At 38.3% G+C, this 15,648-nt stretch overlaps 2 protein-coding genes across 4 annotated transcripts; both read right to left on the bottom strand.

Annotated features, from left to right (window-relative positions):
• Positions 1 to 509: 509 nt before the first annotated feature.
• Positions 510 to 5,369, bottom strand: PDCD2L (programmed cell death 2 like). 2 transcript variants are annotated; one of them, XM_071756720.1, is made up of 7 exons: positions 5,179 to 5,369; positions 4,920 to 5,083; positions 4,725 to 4,794; positions 3,334 to 3,731; positions 2,168 to 2,281; positions 1,271 to 1,329; positions 510 to 670 (listed from the first exon to the last, which is right to left on the bottom strand). In XM_071756720.1, the coding sequence occupies exons 1-7, from the start codon at positions 5,290 to 5,292 to the stop codon at positions 531 to 533; spliced, it is 1,059 nt and encodes a 352-aa protein (XP_071612821.1). In that variant the 5' UTR covers positions 5,293 to 5,369; the 3' UTR covers positions 510 to 530. The 2 variants fall into 2 exon arrangements, with proteins under 2 accessions (XP_071612821.1, XP_071612820.1); XM_071756719.1 differs by having other exon boundaries at positions 1,181 to 1,329; positions 5,179 to 5,364.
• A 564-nt stretch (positions 5,370 to 5,933) lies between these two features.
• Positions 5,934 to 15,263, bottom strand: LOC139801995 (fatty acyl-CoA hydrolase precursor, medium chain-like). Of its 2 annotated transcripts, XM_071756715.1 has the most exons (14): positions 15,126 to 15,263; positions 14,127 to 14,331; positions 13,418 to 13,562; positions 12,844 to 12,977; positions 12,362 to 12,515; positions 11,381 to 11,482; positions 10,364 to 10,468; positions 10,176 to 10,226; positions 9,089 to 9,229; positions 8,918 to 9,004; positions 7,792 to 7,939; positions 7,456 to 7,587; positions 7,085 to 7,157; positions 5,934 to 6,674 (listed from the first exon to the last, which is right to left on the bottom strand). In XM_071756715.1, exons 1-14 carry the CDS (start codon positions 15,196 to 15,198, stop codon positions 6,500 to 6,502), a joined length of 1,725 nt encoding a protein of 574 aa, XP_071612816.1. In that variant the 5' UTR covers positions 15,199 to 15,263; the 3' UTR covers positions 5,934 to 6,499. The 2 variants fall into 2 exon arrangements, with proteins under 2 accessions (XP_071612816.1, XP_071612817.1); XM_071756716.1 differs by lacking the exon at positions 10,176 to 10,226.
• Positions 15,264 to 15,648: the final 385 nt, after the last annotated feature.

Below are 15,648 nucleotides of genomic sequence, written 5' to 3'. Positions count from 1 at the left end.
TGTCAGAGCTCATTTAGCCATACAAATGTAACATCCTTCACTGGAAAAACAGAAAAGCTTCATCACAGGAAGACTGCAGGGACAGCAAGGTCCTTTCAGACATTGCCCACTGCATTCCCAATCTGCCATCAAAACAAAGCAGATTTTTTTTTTACTCCATTTAAGGTCTTCACTGCTAACAGGTCCTAAAAAATGAATCCTGTTTGTCTGATGAATGCCAACAGTGTAACTAACTGCAATAAGACAACTTTTCTACTTTCCTGACCAGATAGTAATTGTAACTAGAATAATGAAACAATCTACACTTACATTTCCATGTGTAACCAAATTATGAAAGTTTTCTGTCATCACATTTTAAAGGCATGCCAATACATACTTCAGTAAGTTATTCTTGGATATAAGCAACACATCACCAAATAAATTTCATTTTTCACCACGTCCGAGGAAAACTCTGTTGCACTTTTACTTGCAGTAAAAAAAAAATAAACCAAAAAACCAACAGACCTTCCTTCTATGCAGAGAAACACAATTTATTTAAATAATCTCTGGTCTGGGTCTTCTTGTACAAAAATAAATTCTTCAAGTGGGGTCTGATGAGTGTTGAAATCTGTTGGCCAACAGCTCCTCTCACATGTGTAAACTATAACAGTTCCAAATTCCACTGACAGATCTAAAAACAAAACAACAAAGGTAACTGTAATATAAAGGTATAAAATATATATATATATATAAACTATTGCTCATTGCTATATTTCAATCTTTGCCAATTCGGGAAGTGTTTTTCATATTCAGAATCCTATGTACATAGCATTTTCTAATTTTAAAGCAAACTGAAGCAGAATTTTCAGAGCTTCTTAAGTGTTTGCAATCTTATCTGGCAGTATCATTTTTCCAGAATCTGATTTAAGAGGCCATAAAGACAAAATCCTCCCAAGGCCATGGAATTATCTACATTGCTGTTATTAAAGTTCACTGGTAAGCAAATGGAAGTTGCAATCATGGAGCCTCCACAAACCAGAGTTAAATCTTCTGCTTAGTGAAAGGCAAACAGAGTGGTTTTTATACAAGATGATCACTGTAATGAATTATGCTTAGCAAGAACCAGTCCAAGTTGCAGTTCACTGAACTTTATCAAGGTTACTGCTCCTAATATTCATTCAGCTAAGACAAAGGTCAGCACCTGAATCACTCTGGAGCATGCTGACCAGTGCTGGCATGAGTTGAAATTCAAATATTCTGTTGCTTCCACAGTTACTGCAGGCTGGAATACCTTTGTTAATGTTGGCTGGGGGACATGTTATGAATAAAGGCTGGCCACCCCAAGAGTATCTATGAAAGAAAGGAAAATAATAATAATACTTTTAATCAAAACTTAATTGGAAAACTTACATGTTTTCAACTGCATTGGGATCCCCTGAAATCTCTGAAATTGCCTTAAATAAAATACATTGACACAGACAAGAACCATTGCCTAATTCCAGGTAAACAATTAAAGAATAAAATTGAAAGTGGGAAATATTTGGAAGGTCAACACCTGGAAAGTCTTCTTAAGAGCTAGATTTAAAGGAGACAAATGCTTTGAATGGACACCCCCAAAATGTGCTGTATCTGGTGCACTTAAACAAACAAAATACACTTTCCTGAAAAAAGGTATCCTAACCAGTGCCAGTTAAAGATACTCAACACAGAAAACATCTCACAGCCACTGGTTACACCAAAGAACTGATGCTTTATTGTAAGAGTTATCCTAACTCTTACAGTATTCAGACATAAGCAATTAGAATGAGCTTACAAAATTTCAGAAGAACAGATAGCCTTGAAATCTACCACAACAGCACATCACTGTATATTGTACTTCCATCTCAAAAGTGTCTCTTGAAAACCCTTATGCCTGTATTTCAGCAAGTCTTTAAAGACAATCTGCTCTTATGTTTAAGAAAGTCTCCCAGAGCCAGATTGCTGTTCTCTGATCCTGGTTTGCTTCTCATCTACTTTGCATTAAGAAGTCCAGCCAGGGACTGAAGCCTGACAACACAGGCCAAACAGCTCTCTTAGCAATTTTTTTTCCTGTTGAGAAACAAAAATATACATCTATATTTCCAATGGTTTATTTTGATGAACTAATAATCCATTTCTATGCTTTGTTACAACCAGATAATCAGCATACCTTAGAATCTGCTCATGACATAGAGATATTCTTTTCATAAATTTATGGAAAGTGTGGTCCATGCTTTTGACTTCACTCTTCTCATATTTTTCATTGCCACCTTCACCTGCAAACCTACAAGAAAACAGTAAAATAAACAAAATTTCCAATAAGTTTTTCAGCACAATATGCATGCTTAAATAAGCAATGATTACTGTGCATTCCCATTACATTAAACTAAGTAAGCTGAAAAAAAATTAGACATTTTAAATTAGGAGGCAGTTTCTGTTAGAGGTTGCAAGTGAAAATTTTGCTTCTAGTTCCTTGGTTTCTGGTGGCTTACAATCCTTAACTGCATTTCAGAATACCACGTAAGATTCACCACCAAATACCTTAATACTCCTTAAAAAGTCATTCCTTTAATAACTTTGCAGAAGTTCTAGTTTTTAAATTACCATGTTGTTTTTACATTTTGAGTATATTCTATGATTCTATATAGCTCAACAGAACTCAACAGGAAAAGAACTACTAAAAAGCATTTTATGCAGATTCTGCAATTGACAGAAACTTTAGACATCAGAAAGTTAAACATTGTCCACAGTTCTGGAAAAGTCACTGGACATACTAAGATAATCAAAAGAGAAATGATCTGGATCCAAGTGGTCACTGTGATCACATTAAGATAACAGTGAAAATATTGTCATTTAACTACATTAAAAATCGTTTTTCAGTCAACCTTTACAAACCTTTGTGAGTCTTACCATCATCTCAGACACTAGTAAAAAAATCTCTAATTAATTAAGCCCTTAAAAATTCAAGAAAAAAAAAAGTTTCAGCCCTGTCAGGAAAAAGTCAAATGTCACAATATAAATTCATGCCATTCAGCACAAGATGATGCTTAAACCATACTGATCTGGGTTCAGAGATGGGTGATCCACTGCACTATCTGGAGCCCAAAGACATTCCAACTGTTCACTCAGAAATAGATACATTTTTGCATAACACAGAATTTGACAGAACTGGGTGCACTGTTATGTTCTTCCAGAAAAATACTACACACCAATGATTCCAGTTACAAACAGAACATTCAGATTTAGTGAGAGTCAAATTTAAATTATCAGCCACCATATAGGAAAGAAACTATGTAATCCCTTCAGTTTCAGCACAAAATTCAGATCTGTTCTCACCTTTCTGACATTAACTGTTCCAAATCAACACCCTCTCTCTGCTGATACTCCTTCAATAGTTTATCTGCATGATCTGTATCAAGGAAACCAGTGTAGTCTTCCTCATCCACAACACTAATGTAAAAGGGCTGGAACACAGGAGCTGGACTAGACATTTCCATTCCCTCACTGACTGGAGGATGAGTGTTCAGGGAACCAGACCCATCTGTAGCTTCAGACAAATTCAGCTGTTGGAACTGGGATGCACACTCTATCTCTCTGGACAAGGAGCTGCTCACTGCTTCATTTAAGCCAAGCAGCTGAAGAGAGGCACATGCAGGAGAGTTTGCTTCATCACTGACCCCCCAGTCATCTGCTTCATCACACCAATCCTTTGCAGCAAAGCTTGATTCTTGTTTCTGAGAAGAAGAACAACAAAAACATCCAAAGTAAAAAAAAAAAAAGGAAAAAGAACATTGTCAAGATCAGCCACTCTAATGCACTTCAACTACAGTTTCATAACATATAGAGAAAACTAAACTTTAACATAATGCTTAGTGCTATTTCACCTAGTTTCCTCACAGCAGTAGTTACCAGCATACCCACATTTACTTTTCTCAGCAGCACAGTTATGGCAAAAACATCTCACAGTGGAGAAGCAGAACAAGAATTCACTGAGTTTCTGTACAGCCTTTGTACATCATGTTACCTTACCCTGGCTACTGGCATGATCACTTACAGCTAGTTTGGGTATTTTTATTCGAAGTACAGTTATTGAACCACAGGTAAGCTCAAAGAATATGGAGAAAAATAATAATACCATAATTTTATCCTACATTAAGATAATTTCCCACACACCAAAACTGAAGATGCACCAGCTGAATAAACATTCTCTGTCTGCCATTACTAGATATCCTCCTCTTTCATCTTCTTAAGCCAACATACAGTTTTTCTTCACAAGAAAAAATACCATAAGCATATTAACAATAATTGAGACAGATTAATTAAAAATGATGGTAGCATTTTAAATTATCAATTTAAAGTAGCAAATAAAGAAAACAGCTTAAAGATCAAACCTTAACAGTATAAAACACTCAGAGTTGAAAAATAAAACGTTTAGGTATCTCAAGTATTAAATATCTGTTATAAGCCTAACACAGATCACAAACAAGCAGGTAAGTTTTTAGTAACATGAATTCCACAGCCACAACTCCTCCACAGGCCCACATACATAACCCAAAGCTGGCACTACGGCACAGCTTCTTGGGAAAGGTTATGGTCACTTACACAAGCACACATGCAGGGTGTGAAACTCATCCAGCTCAGCTGCATCTTTGTTGGACAATCTCAACCCCGCACTTCAGCACACTGAAACAAGGGCAGAACCCCAGAAGGCAGTCTGCTCGTTATACCTGTTTTGCACGGAAATCTTCGGTTTCCTGTTCTTGTGCCTGCAAATATTGGGAGCGCAGCACCTTCCAGCTTTGAACGTGCCGTGTAAAAGAAAACAAAGACACGTAAGGCACACAACTCCCCAGCTTAAGCGCATTCACCAGCCAGGGCCGAGCGGTGCCCGCCCGGAGGTGCCCCCCCCTCAGCCCCCTCACCCGCGGGGCGCTCCCCAGCAGCCTCTCTCGGTACAGGCGAAGACGTTGAGGAGGCGGTGGAAGGGGGACCCCTCCAGCGGGCAGTACACCTGCACCAGGTGCGCCAGCGGCTTCCCGCAGAGCCCGCAGCAGGGAGATCCGGGCCGCACCGAGGGCAGCCGGTCCTGCAACAACACCACCGGCACGGCTGGAGAGGGGCCCGGGGCCGCAGGGCCCCTCCGTCTCCAGCCCCCTCCGTCCTCCCCGGTCCCGGCCCTACCGCGGAGCCGCCCAGTTTGTTGGTGGCCCAGGCGGGGCCCTGCCCGCCCCCCCGGCCCGGCCCCGGCATGGCGGCATCGCGCAGCCCCAGCAGCACCGGCGGGCTGCCCGCCATGACAGCACCTCCCGCCGCGCTACGGCGGCCGCCAGCGGACAAACCCCCCCGGATCGCAGTTGCTGCTGCGTCAGCCCCTCCCGGCGCTGGGTTTTAGGGAAAAAGACAATGTCTGCAATTCCCTCAGTAAAGAGAGAGTGCTGGAGAAAATAGTACACCTCAGTTATTTCCATATTGGTTTTGCTTAGAAAGAACTTTCTTAATGTTTACCTAAAGAAATCACCGAAGTGACCTAGTTTTAGTTGTCATGTGTAATGCCAAAGGTAACTCAGTTTCAGGCTTTTTTTGGAGTTTCTCTTACATAATTTTAACATAATACAGTAATTTTAATATTGAATGCTCAAGACAGAGAGTGACTCGTTAACCAATTTCTAAGGCCAGCTTCTTAGGACTAGATGAGCAACAGAGTCAAAATAAGCTTACAGAGTAAGATTGCAAAATAACAGACAAGCCAGCACAATATTATGAAAAAACCTGATTACAGTAATTGATAAAACAGCTACTAACAAATGGTCAGTCGTGCAAAAAGAAGATCCTTCTTGATGACTGCACTTTCTAGAAAGGCTACTGTATCACTTGGGTGTGATTTAACCCCTTGATATTAGCCTTCATCAGTAATGTGAAAGAATAGGAAGCTCCAAAAAATTAAAAGTGATATTTATTTATAACAGTTTACAAAACAAGTAGAGATTTTTTGTCCTCATGTGTGAGCTGTCAGGTCCATCGCACGTATTTTTTGATGGATGCTCTGGTCCCTACAGGCTATTTCCAATTAAAGAAAGTAGAGACTGTAAGAATGAAAACTGACCATTCTCTTCTGAAAGAAGTGGGGAATAAGCATATAAAATATTCTTGCACTTATGATATATTCTGTATAGATAGTTTCTTACAGATTTCAACATATTTGCCAATTTCCCCTTCATGCCCCTTTCACACAGGAGCACTATTCAATTTTGGCATCCACTGAGTAGATAACATGGTTATTTTATGAGCCTGAAAGATTATGGGGTTTTTCTGCTTGCTTCATTAAATAGTGATTTGAAATCCCACAAACATTCCAGATTTCACCTCAATTCTCTCCTTTCACTGTGATCATGACAACAGATTATGTAATAGTGAAGGTGATTATTAAACTCTGCATCCTAACAAACTAAATTTGTTTGACTTTACTTTGGGTTTTAAAAGCAAACTATACCCTCCACAACTCCTATAAATCAGTGTGTTCTGTCCTTTCCTTCAGCATTTGTTCTGTGAGCTGTGTCCAAAACTCCATTCTGTGTCCTTTCAATTTCTTTGCTGCCTTCTGCATGAGGTCTATTTCCAGGTATCCTTCATCCAGATCATACTGAGGCCAATGGACCAAGCCTTCTCCATTGGGATTTCTGAAAATAACGTAATGAAATATTAGCTTTCCATTTGCCTATCAGTTGTGCTCTAACTGCTCAGGCTGACAGCATTTTAGAAAACTCACATCAGTTCAGATGGAGATTCTAGTACCAGAATAGTTGGATGGTTTTTATCAAGATGCTCACCAATAGAATATCAAAAGTTTAATAATACTTCTGGATCTAAAATTCCACTGCAGATAGTACAACAGCCCTTGCTCTTTTTTCTTTTCTTTTTTTTTTTCCATTTAAAAGTTTTTTATTGCAGTCATTAAGACTAGAAATAATTTGCTTCAATAGTTATCTTAGCTTCTGCCAAATTTGTAGGAACTACCATGTAAGTATTGTTACTATGTTCCATGCAGCACAGACAAAACTCGAGCTTCAATTAACATTATGATTCTCACCCATATCTGGCAAAGTTAGTCCAGTATCTCATAACAGTTCTGCTAAGTTTATTTTCTTCTTCTGTAGCATTTCCTGCAAAATGAGAGATGAAATGGCAACATTAAAAACTAAATAATAAAAAAAGAAACAGTGGTATCAATTCCACTGTGATTAGTTACACTTGTTACTCTGAGCCATGGGGGTTTTACCTGAGAAGAGCTCTAGGAGAGAACAACAGATGAATGATTTAATGAAAAGTTACTACTAAAGACAGAAAAAGCTTATGTTGATTTCAATGTTTTTAATAGAGAAAGTCTAAAAGGCCCCAAGTAAGTAAAATTAGTAAGAATGATGTGTTAAAAGGAATACTTAGTAAGCATGGATACACCACCTGCTAAGAATGGCTTTCCAAAGACAAATGCAATCTCATCACCATGATCTGCTTTTACAAACTCTGGCACAACGCCCGTCGCTGAACTTGGTCGATGTTGAAATTCATAAAAATAGACTGGGTTACCAGCATCTAGTAGAAAATACACAGAGGAATGTTAGTTTGAGAGCTGGAAATACCTGATACCAAAGATCATAAATTTTCATTAGGAAATACTTTGATAAAACAAAAACACTGTCAGTTCTTTGGACAATGAAGCACAATGCATACTGTCCATAACACACCCCAGGATGGAATTTTACATTTCTTCTAACAGATGCTGAATTGGACACTCACCTCTATGGTACCTAGCCACTTCAATGGATGGAAAAACAAACAAAGAGTCTCCCATTGCATCAAGAAAGCCATCTCGCACCTGAGCACGGGTTTCTGCATTCTTTACGTACTCACTGTACACTCTATCAACAGCTTCAGAAGTTATACCCTGGAATGAACAACAAAAATACTTCTTATAATTATGATGGAGACTATAAAGAGTAACAGCAGAAACTGGGTGTGCCATCTGCACATCCCTGGTTAAACCCCAAACATGACCTTTTTTCAAGGAAAGTCCTCAACCCTGCCAGAGTATGGCTCAGAGTTCAGAGCTGGGAGTCACACAGCTTCCAGATACAGATGTTCTCACAGAACAGAGGTTTGGAAGATCTAAAGATCACACTTCTTTATCTAGTATCTAGTGATACTTCAGCATAGATGGAGTTGTCTGTTCTCCCTCTGTGCAAATAACCAGCATAAGAGAGAATAAATCCTGTTGGATTTCACAAAATTAATTTATTGTTGTAGACGGCCATTATTTACACCCTGTTAGAACAAGCCTGGGCTCTGCCTTTACAAGTTCATGATGGATGCCTGACACCAAATCATCCATTGCAACTGCTGGCCCTGTTTATGAAGTCCTTAATTCTTACCTATAAATCTGCATTTTTCTACATTGAGTAGTTTCAGAAGATCACAAAGGAACCAGAAGGCTAGAAGGTTTGTAAAATACAGGGAAGCAAAAACTCATAATACCTAAGCATAGGTGTCTCAGTGCCATTTTAAACATCTCAGGTATCCTTTCTAGTCTCCAGCTACTGCTTCAGAACAGTGCATTCTATAGGTCTTGTGTCATACCTGCCAGTACCATGCATGTCTTGAATGATCAATGATATCTGAAATGTCAGAAGATATCTGTATTTAGGTACCTGAATCATTCTTGGATTTCCACAGAAGTCCTTTCAAAAAAGAGGGGCATTTAAGCTAGAAATTTAAGTCTCTAGTGGAAACAGGATTACACTGTCTGCTGCCATAGTAGGAAGCTGTCAAACAGAACAAAGTTTGCCTCTAAAATACACGGGTGTACAAATATAGAACCAGACCAGTGAAGAAGCAGCTCTGGGTTATTATGAAAATAGTCTGTTACCTTAAATGATAATGGTAGGGAGCTCTGTAGAACTTGACGTGCCACATCTTTATCTAGACCATCTGTGTAAGGAGGATATTTCATGAGCTGTGTGATAGAGAGAATCATATTTGTTAGAAAAAGTTATATTAACAAAATGAGACATAAATAATGAAATTTTAAGTCTCTTACCATAGGAAGAACCCATCCAAATTCATAGTTGTTTACTCCTATGATATAGGGGACTGCATTGATCTGCTTTTCAGACAGTAATTCCCTGGGACTCTTTGGAAAAAACACACCATCTGCAGATGCACTGATGAACAGGGAAGGCTGGAGGGGAAAAAAAAAAAAAAGGAAATTCATTAATTTCATTAAAATACAAATTCTGCTTCTAGAAAAAAATTTGAATTTTTACTGTCATTTCAAAGGAAAACAAACTAAAATGGCAAGTGAAAACATAAGAAGTATTAGTATTCAAGCCATCTCTAAATCTTCTCAGATTTTCTGCACTAGGCAGAAGATCCTGTGATGTGTTTGTGAAACATAGGTGATGATATAATAGAATAATAGAATGGTTTAGGTTGGAAGGGACCTTGAAGATCATCCAGTTCCAGCTCCCCTGATGAGCAGGGACACCTCCTACTAGACAAGGTTGCTCCAAGCCCCATTGCCCCTGGTCTTGAACACTTCCCAGGGACAGGACATCCACAGTTTCTCTGGAAAACCTGTTGTAGTGTCTCAACACCCTCATGCTAAATAATTTCTTCCTAATATCTAATCAAAATCTACTCTCTTTCATCTTAAAACCATTACCCCTCACCCCATGACTACATGCCCTTTCAAAAAGTCCCTCTCCAACTTTTGTCTAAGTCCCCTTCAGACACTGGAAGGCTGCTAAAAGGTTTTCCTGGAGTCTTCTCTTCTCCAGACTAAATAACCCCAACTCTCTCAGCCTGCCTTCATAGGAGAGGTGCTCCAGCCCTCTGATCATCTTTGTGGCCCTGCTCTGGGGTGAATTTAACATCTCTTCTTAGTGCAATCCTATCATGGATGTGTGGAGGAGCAGTGGAAAAACTAACTTCTGTGTTGAAACTGGGAAGGAACATGGAAGCCAGCACTGTGATAAGAAATTTTAAGTAGGACATGATATATTAATTAATTTTTGGGTTCTCCAGGAGAAACTGTGACATTTCATCCACTCTTTTCTCTCCCCTGGCAGACTGTGACAGCTAAACAGAAGCAATTCAAAGTCCATTCAGAATGAAAGGGAAGTAACCTGTTCACATTCTTCAAGCAACGTAGAGCATAGCTGCAGGGTTGTCAAATTCTGGAAAGGTCAAGAAAGTCAGATGTTACATGCACTTCAAGTTATCCTAATATGACAACACATAAATTGCATACTCTGTTACTGTTATGATAATACTTGAAAAATCATTTAAATGCAAGGAGCATAATTTCACCTACCATTTTTATTTGTGTCTGTACTAGCTCTTCTTCTGTTTTTGCTCTTAAGCATTCAACTACTGCATCCGAGCTGGATTTTTCACAGTCAAAGGCAGAAGCAATTCTCTGCAATGAATAAAAACAAACGTTTTTTCATACACTTCCCAGAGAAGGCTGTACGTGGCACCGAGCCCGAGAGTCCAGCAGAGGGGAGTCTAAACTTCTGCACAAGGTTCATTCAAGTCACACATGCTCAGGGTGCAGAAGTGGAGAAGAGGAAGCCCTCATAACCCTTCTCACTGTGAGCTGAGCAGAAGGACAAAACATACTCCTCCAAGTTATTTACATACAGAAATAGACAAAGATATTCATTCTGGTAAATAACATGCTGTGCTGAGCAGGCAGAGTGACATAAAGGAGTTAGAGTGATGGACAGTGAGAATGCAACCACATTGATGCTAACAAAGAGCACATCATACTATTGATGATGTCTTCTTGGATAGAGAAACAGCTCATTAGAGAGACAGAGTTGCCACTTCTTATCCCATTCTTATCCCAGATAATTAAATCTAGGTTCCTGGAAGTTGTTTCGTGTAGTTGGAAAAAAAAAAAAAAAAAAAAAAAAGTGAACAAGCTCTTCCTTTCAAACAAAAGCAAAATTAATGAAGTCTTTATATTTTGCACACAACAGGCATCAAACAGGAGGAGAAGAGAAGAGTGTTCCTAATCTGGTGCCATTTTCTATGCAAAAATTTTAGCTCAGCTTTTGAAGAAGTACCTGTGATAGTATTCCTTTACATTTCACACTCCTTCCCTGCCTTCCTTCCTTAGTCTTTTGCTTTCACTCAGACATACATGGATATTTGGGTGCTTCAAAGGAAAGCATAATTAAACATGTATTATTTGCATACAGAAATGCTGTCTTTAATGACTGACTGTGGTTTAGTTTCACAAGACAAGCAATCTGTTTTGGAATAAACAGTTTAAGATACATAAAACTATCTGGAAAATTAATGAAAATTACTACAAAATACCTACTTGTGCTTCCTGCTTAGGCTGGTCAGTGAACAAAGCCCTGACTGCAGTACCACTCTCTGAAATGGCCTTATGGAACAAGCCCTTTGCCAGGGGAGACAACACCTGTATAAAAACAAGAACAAGCATAATGATCATGACAAGCATTCAATTCTGACCACTGACTTGGAATTTTAAGATCAGGAATTGTCATTTAAAATGTTTTGAAAGCAAATGTGATAAGACTCTTATTCTGTAGCCTCTGATCATAGTTCACTTATACAAAGGACACTATCAGGGGTAAGGAGTTCATGCCTGGCTTTCCTCTCTCACAGCACCTCCATTCCAAGACTTTATGGAGCTACAATGCAAGCCAGATATGGATCTAGAATAACTGTGTCCAAGATAACTTGGCTGTGCCTCAGAAGGGGAATACAGGACTATTGGCCAGTGGGAAGGAGCTTAGTAAACAGAAATTTTTATCACATGTCACTGAACTCTGCTTTCACTGTTTGATCTGTTTCAAACTGTGAGACTAGAGAAAATCCTCTTAGCCAATGTGCTCAGTGTTGATGAAAAAATTTTACATCACTGGGATACAAAACACACATCTTGTTCAGCTATTGTGACTCTTCACCTCTGTTACCTTGAACAAGTGACTGTCAAAACAAACAAGAAATAGGCAATACATCCTCTTAGAGGACTCTTCTCACAATGTTAAATGTTTGGGGTTTTTTGCACTGCAAAAGAACACCCAGAATTTATTTTAGTAAATGTGGAATAAAATTTTGAGTCTGAACGATAACATTTAGGCATGAAAATAATATTTTCATCAATCAGCAGCTGTACTGATCCCACATTCTATTATAGATCAAGGTGATGTGTCATTTAGTGTGAAGTCATCCATTTCCTCTCACTAACTTTTCAAGCAGGTACTAAGAATGAACTTGGACAGTGCTTTATTTTTCTCTAAGTAATTTAAATACAATATTACTGTGAACTTACAAGAGCAGAAACACTGATTCCTCCTGCTGATTCTCCAGCAATAGTGACAGATCCTGGATCTCCTCCAAAATGTATGATGTTTTCCTGAATCCACTGAAGAGCTGCTACTTGATCCAAATACCCCCAGTTACCTCGAGCATGTTCATCACCCGTGCTGCAGAGAAAGAAAATATGTCTTTAAATGCTCAAAGCAGGAAACAAAGCAGAGAAAAACACATGTGGTATAAGAAATCAGCTGCCAGTCTCTAAACAGAGCTTCTCTGCACAACTGAAAAAATAAATGACTCAAAAGGCATGGAGATTAGAGTAGCAATCAAACAGGAACAGACTTGCAAGCTGATCTGGGACTTGCACATTGTTCTCACCCATTGCATAATTAATTAAGAAATTTATTGGTTTTTTGCATAAGCAAGTATTTTGCACCTCTCTTTATTAGGGCTTTGCACACATAATTTTGGAAGTCACTTAGATAAAATATCTACCTAAAATATCCAGGAACACCTAATCTGTACTGAATTGTTACAACCACCACATTGTCAAAGGCTGCTAGTGCTGAACCATCATATGATGAAGCTGCTCCAAAAACTAATCCACCTCCATGGATCCATACAAAGACCTGGAAAGACAAAAGCAAAAAGATAACTCAACACACAGAAGAGCTTGTAGTAATAAAAACTAAAGATAAACCAAAATATAATATTTTGTGTTGTTTTATTCTTGCGTCTTTGACATAGCACTTCACAAATTGTAAATATCTTTCAAATATGAGGCCTACATTCTTAGAAAATGTAATTGGTTTTATTAAATATATTGTAACAATGCTCTGCAACTTTTCACAGATTATTTAGAGAAAATCAAACATTACTTAGCTAAAAATTTTTTCTTTTTGTAAAATAATATATTTTTTAAATCTTTTAACCCCAGAAAATATTTACTGAGGTAAGACATATAACTTCATAATAAAAAAAAAACTTCTTTGGCAAGTCTGCATATAGTATGGGTTATAGATTTGCTGTAAAATAATCTTGCTAGAGATTTTATAATGATTTTGCTTACAGGCAGTGCCTCCTTCTTTCCTGTAGAAACAGGTGCATACACATTTAGGTATAAGCAATCTTCAGATACTTGGAGGGGAACTTTTTCTTTTCTATTAGTAATTATGTCTGAAAAAAGCTGTCCTTGTGCTTTATCCTGTAGACACCTGAATAAATGAAAAATAAAAAGCAAGATAAATAACTAAACTTCAAAGTTACAAAGTGTAGATTCCTGTATGTCAAAAATAAAGTGTAAATCAGAAACCAATCCCTAGTACATTTCTAGATTGTTGACAACAGAAAATATAAACAAAAAAAATAAGCTTTTAATATTTTTTCTTCCTTTGACCAGCCATTAAGGAGATCTGTAAAACGGAGCCAGTCTGCAGGACTATACAGTGCAATGCAGATATCATTTCACATGTTTCAAAATATTACAGAAACGTACCTGCAAATGCATATGGCTATAAATTACTTAGATGAAAATGCAAAATAATTATCTTACATTTCAGTAACATTTTATATTTTAATAGTAGGTATTAGGCTCAAGGTACCAAATAAGGGCAGTAGTACAAATGAAATAAGACATTTATAAGAGACTTGAACTGGTCTGCATTTCTTTTGTGTTCTGTTAAGCATCTGACTCACTCAGCATGCTCAGTACATCAGTGTCCTGTAATTGCAATAATATAAAGTTATTAAAAAGATGAATGGTTTAGTTATTGTCTTACATTGGTGGATATGAAGTGGCATCTCTGACACCTTCCCATGGCTCAGGTGGCTGCGGTTCAGAAAACCTCAGTGGTCCAACTGGGGGCTTAGCAAAAGGAAGTCCCAAAAAGACATTTACATCCCTCTCAGCTGCATCTACTTTGAATCGATACCCTCGGACTCTACCATATTTGGTTACCACTTCTGGTTGCTCTGCTTCTTGTCCTGGGGGGATACAACCATAAAAATCACATAATTGTTCTATTTGTAATTAACTGCCAGATTGCTAAAAGCTTTGACCACTTAAATATACATCTTCTGTTTGCTTAAACAATTAATTTTCATACATAAGGCTTCAACAAACACTAATCAGTATAGTTGGCACTATTTCAGCCTTCATTCTGACTGGCTTGTACCTACAAACTTTCTGAGACATAAAATTTGTCTTATCTTACTATCCACACACATTAGTAATTCCATATTGATCTTAAATCTTTTCTGTCCAGGTTGTTAGCTTAAAGTCCAACAGCTTGTTCCCATTAAGAAAAGGCATTCCTTTTTAAATAAAAGATCTCTGAATACACAGAATACATCCCAGACCCTTGACAGTTTGTACAGTCAAAAGAAAAATCTTCTAACATACCTGAAAATAGTCTGGCATATATAAATACTGTTAACATTTAGTTGAGATTCATTTTAAGATTGGTGTGAAAGTTCTCAATATTGAATTACAAATGTGGTGCAGTAGCATTCTCTGCCTCATTAGATAAGATTTTGGGACAATAATTTGGTTTTGCTATTTGCAAAAAAAAAAAAAAAAAAAGGCAAATAACACACACGATGGAAAACCAATCACAAAAAGCAATTAAAAACTATTTGCTAGTCAGATGTAACTTCTGTGCAGCAAGGCTATGCACCCATCTCCTCTGACAAAGCTTGGGTTCCCCTAGATGAGTGAGCTGCACCTATGCTCTGTTTTCTTACAGAAGCCAATAGGTAAAACCCCCTTTGAAGCTTACCAGTAGTTACCAGTGCTGTGAACCCAATGGTGAGAACCAAGGCCAGCAGTGCTGTATCCTTTCCTGTTGCCATTTTGCAAGCCGGTCACGTATTTACCTCCTGGGTGTGCTGCCTTATATAGTCTGCTGGGGAGAACTCTTACGCAAGGCAAACACCGATTAGAAAAAGCAATACTCAAGCTGTAAGGCAATCTAGCTGTCAGAAGACAAAGCATGTTGCCTTGCCTGGAAGCCTGTGCTCCAGTGGGAGTGTACAGCAGCTCAGCTGTAAATGGGATCAAGCATACCTTCTGCCTTGCAAAGTGGCCCAAATAGTTCCATGCTGGCTCCCCATGTGCCTTAAAATGCTTTGAAAGCAGTTTTCTATTGCACCAGGAAGTTAACAGCTGCTGTACCTCTACTGTCTCTCACAATTAAGGTACCATTTCCTCACACTACACAGTAGAGTGACTAGGAAAGGAACTACACTACACTGTTTATTTCATTTGGGTATGAATATCTCAATGTAAAGAACACACAATAA

The sequence above is a fragment of the Heliangelus exortis genome, chromosome 13, assembly GCF_036169615.1.
Source record: "Heliangelus exortis chromosome 13, bHelExo1.hap1, whole genome shotgun sequence".
Lineage (NCBI taxonomy): Eukaryota > Metazoa > Chordata > Aves > Apodiformes > Trochilidae > Heliangelus > Heliangelus exortis.
The sequence above is the reverse complement of the archived record's forward strand: the minus strand, read 5'-3'. Positions and strand labels throughout refer to the sequence as shown.

What these genes read in the sequence shown, in the direction of transcription:
- PDCD2L (XM_071756719.1), bottom strand. Translation starts at nt 5,292, where the DNA reads ATGGCGGGCAGCCCGCCGGTGCTGCTGGGGCTGCGCGATGCCGCCATG. An exon ending in GAACAGTTAATGTCAGAAAG is followed by an intron (nt 2,282 to 3,333) that starts GTGAGAACAGAT and finishes GTTTTCTTGTAG; the next exon opens with GTTTGCAGGTGAAGGTGGCA. An exon ending in TGTCATGAGCAGATTCTAAG is followed by an intron (nt 1,330 to 2,167) that starts GTATGCTGATTA and finishes TTTCTTTCATAG; the next exon opens with ATACTCTTGGGGTGGCCAGC.
- LOC139801995 (XM_071756715.1), bottom strand. Translation starts at nt 15,198, where the DNA reads ATGGCAACAGGAAAGGATACAGCACTGCTGGCCTTGGTTCTCACCATT. An exon ending in TGGAAAGCCATTCTTAGCAG is followed by an intron (nt 7,158 to 7,455) that starts GTGGTGTATCCA and finishes CTCATTTTGCAG; the next exon opens with GAAATGCTACAGAAGAAGAA. An exon ending in ACTAACTTTGCCAGATATGG is followed by an intron (nt 6,675 to 7,084) that starts GTGAGAATCATA and finishes CGTTATTTTCAG; the next exon opens with AAATCCCAATGGAGAAGGCT.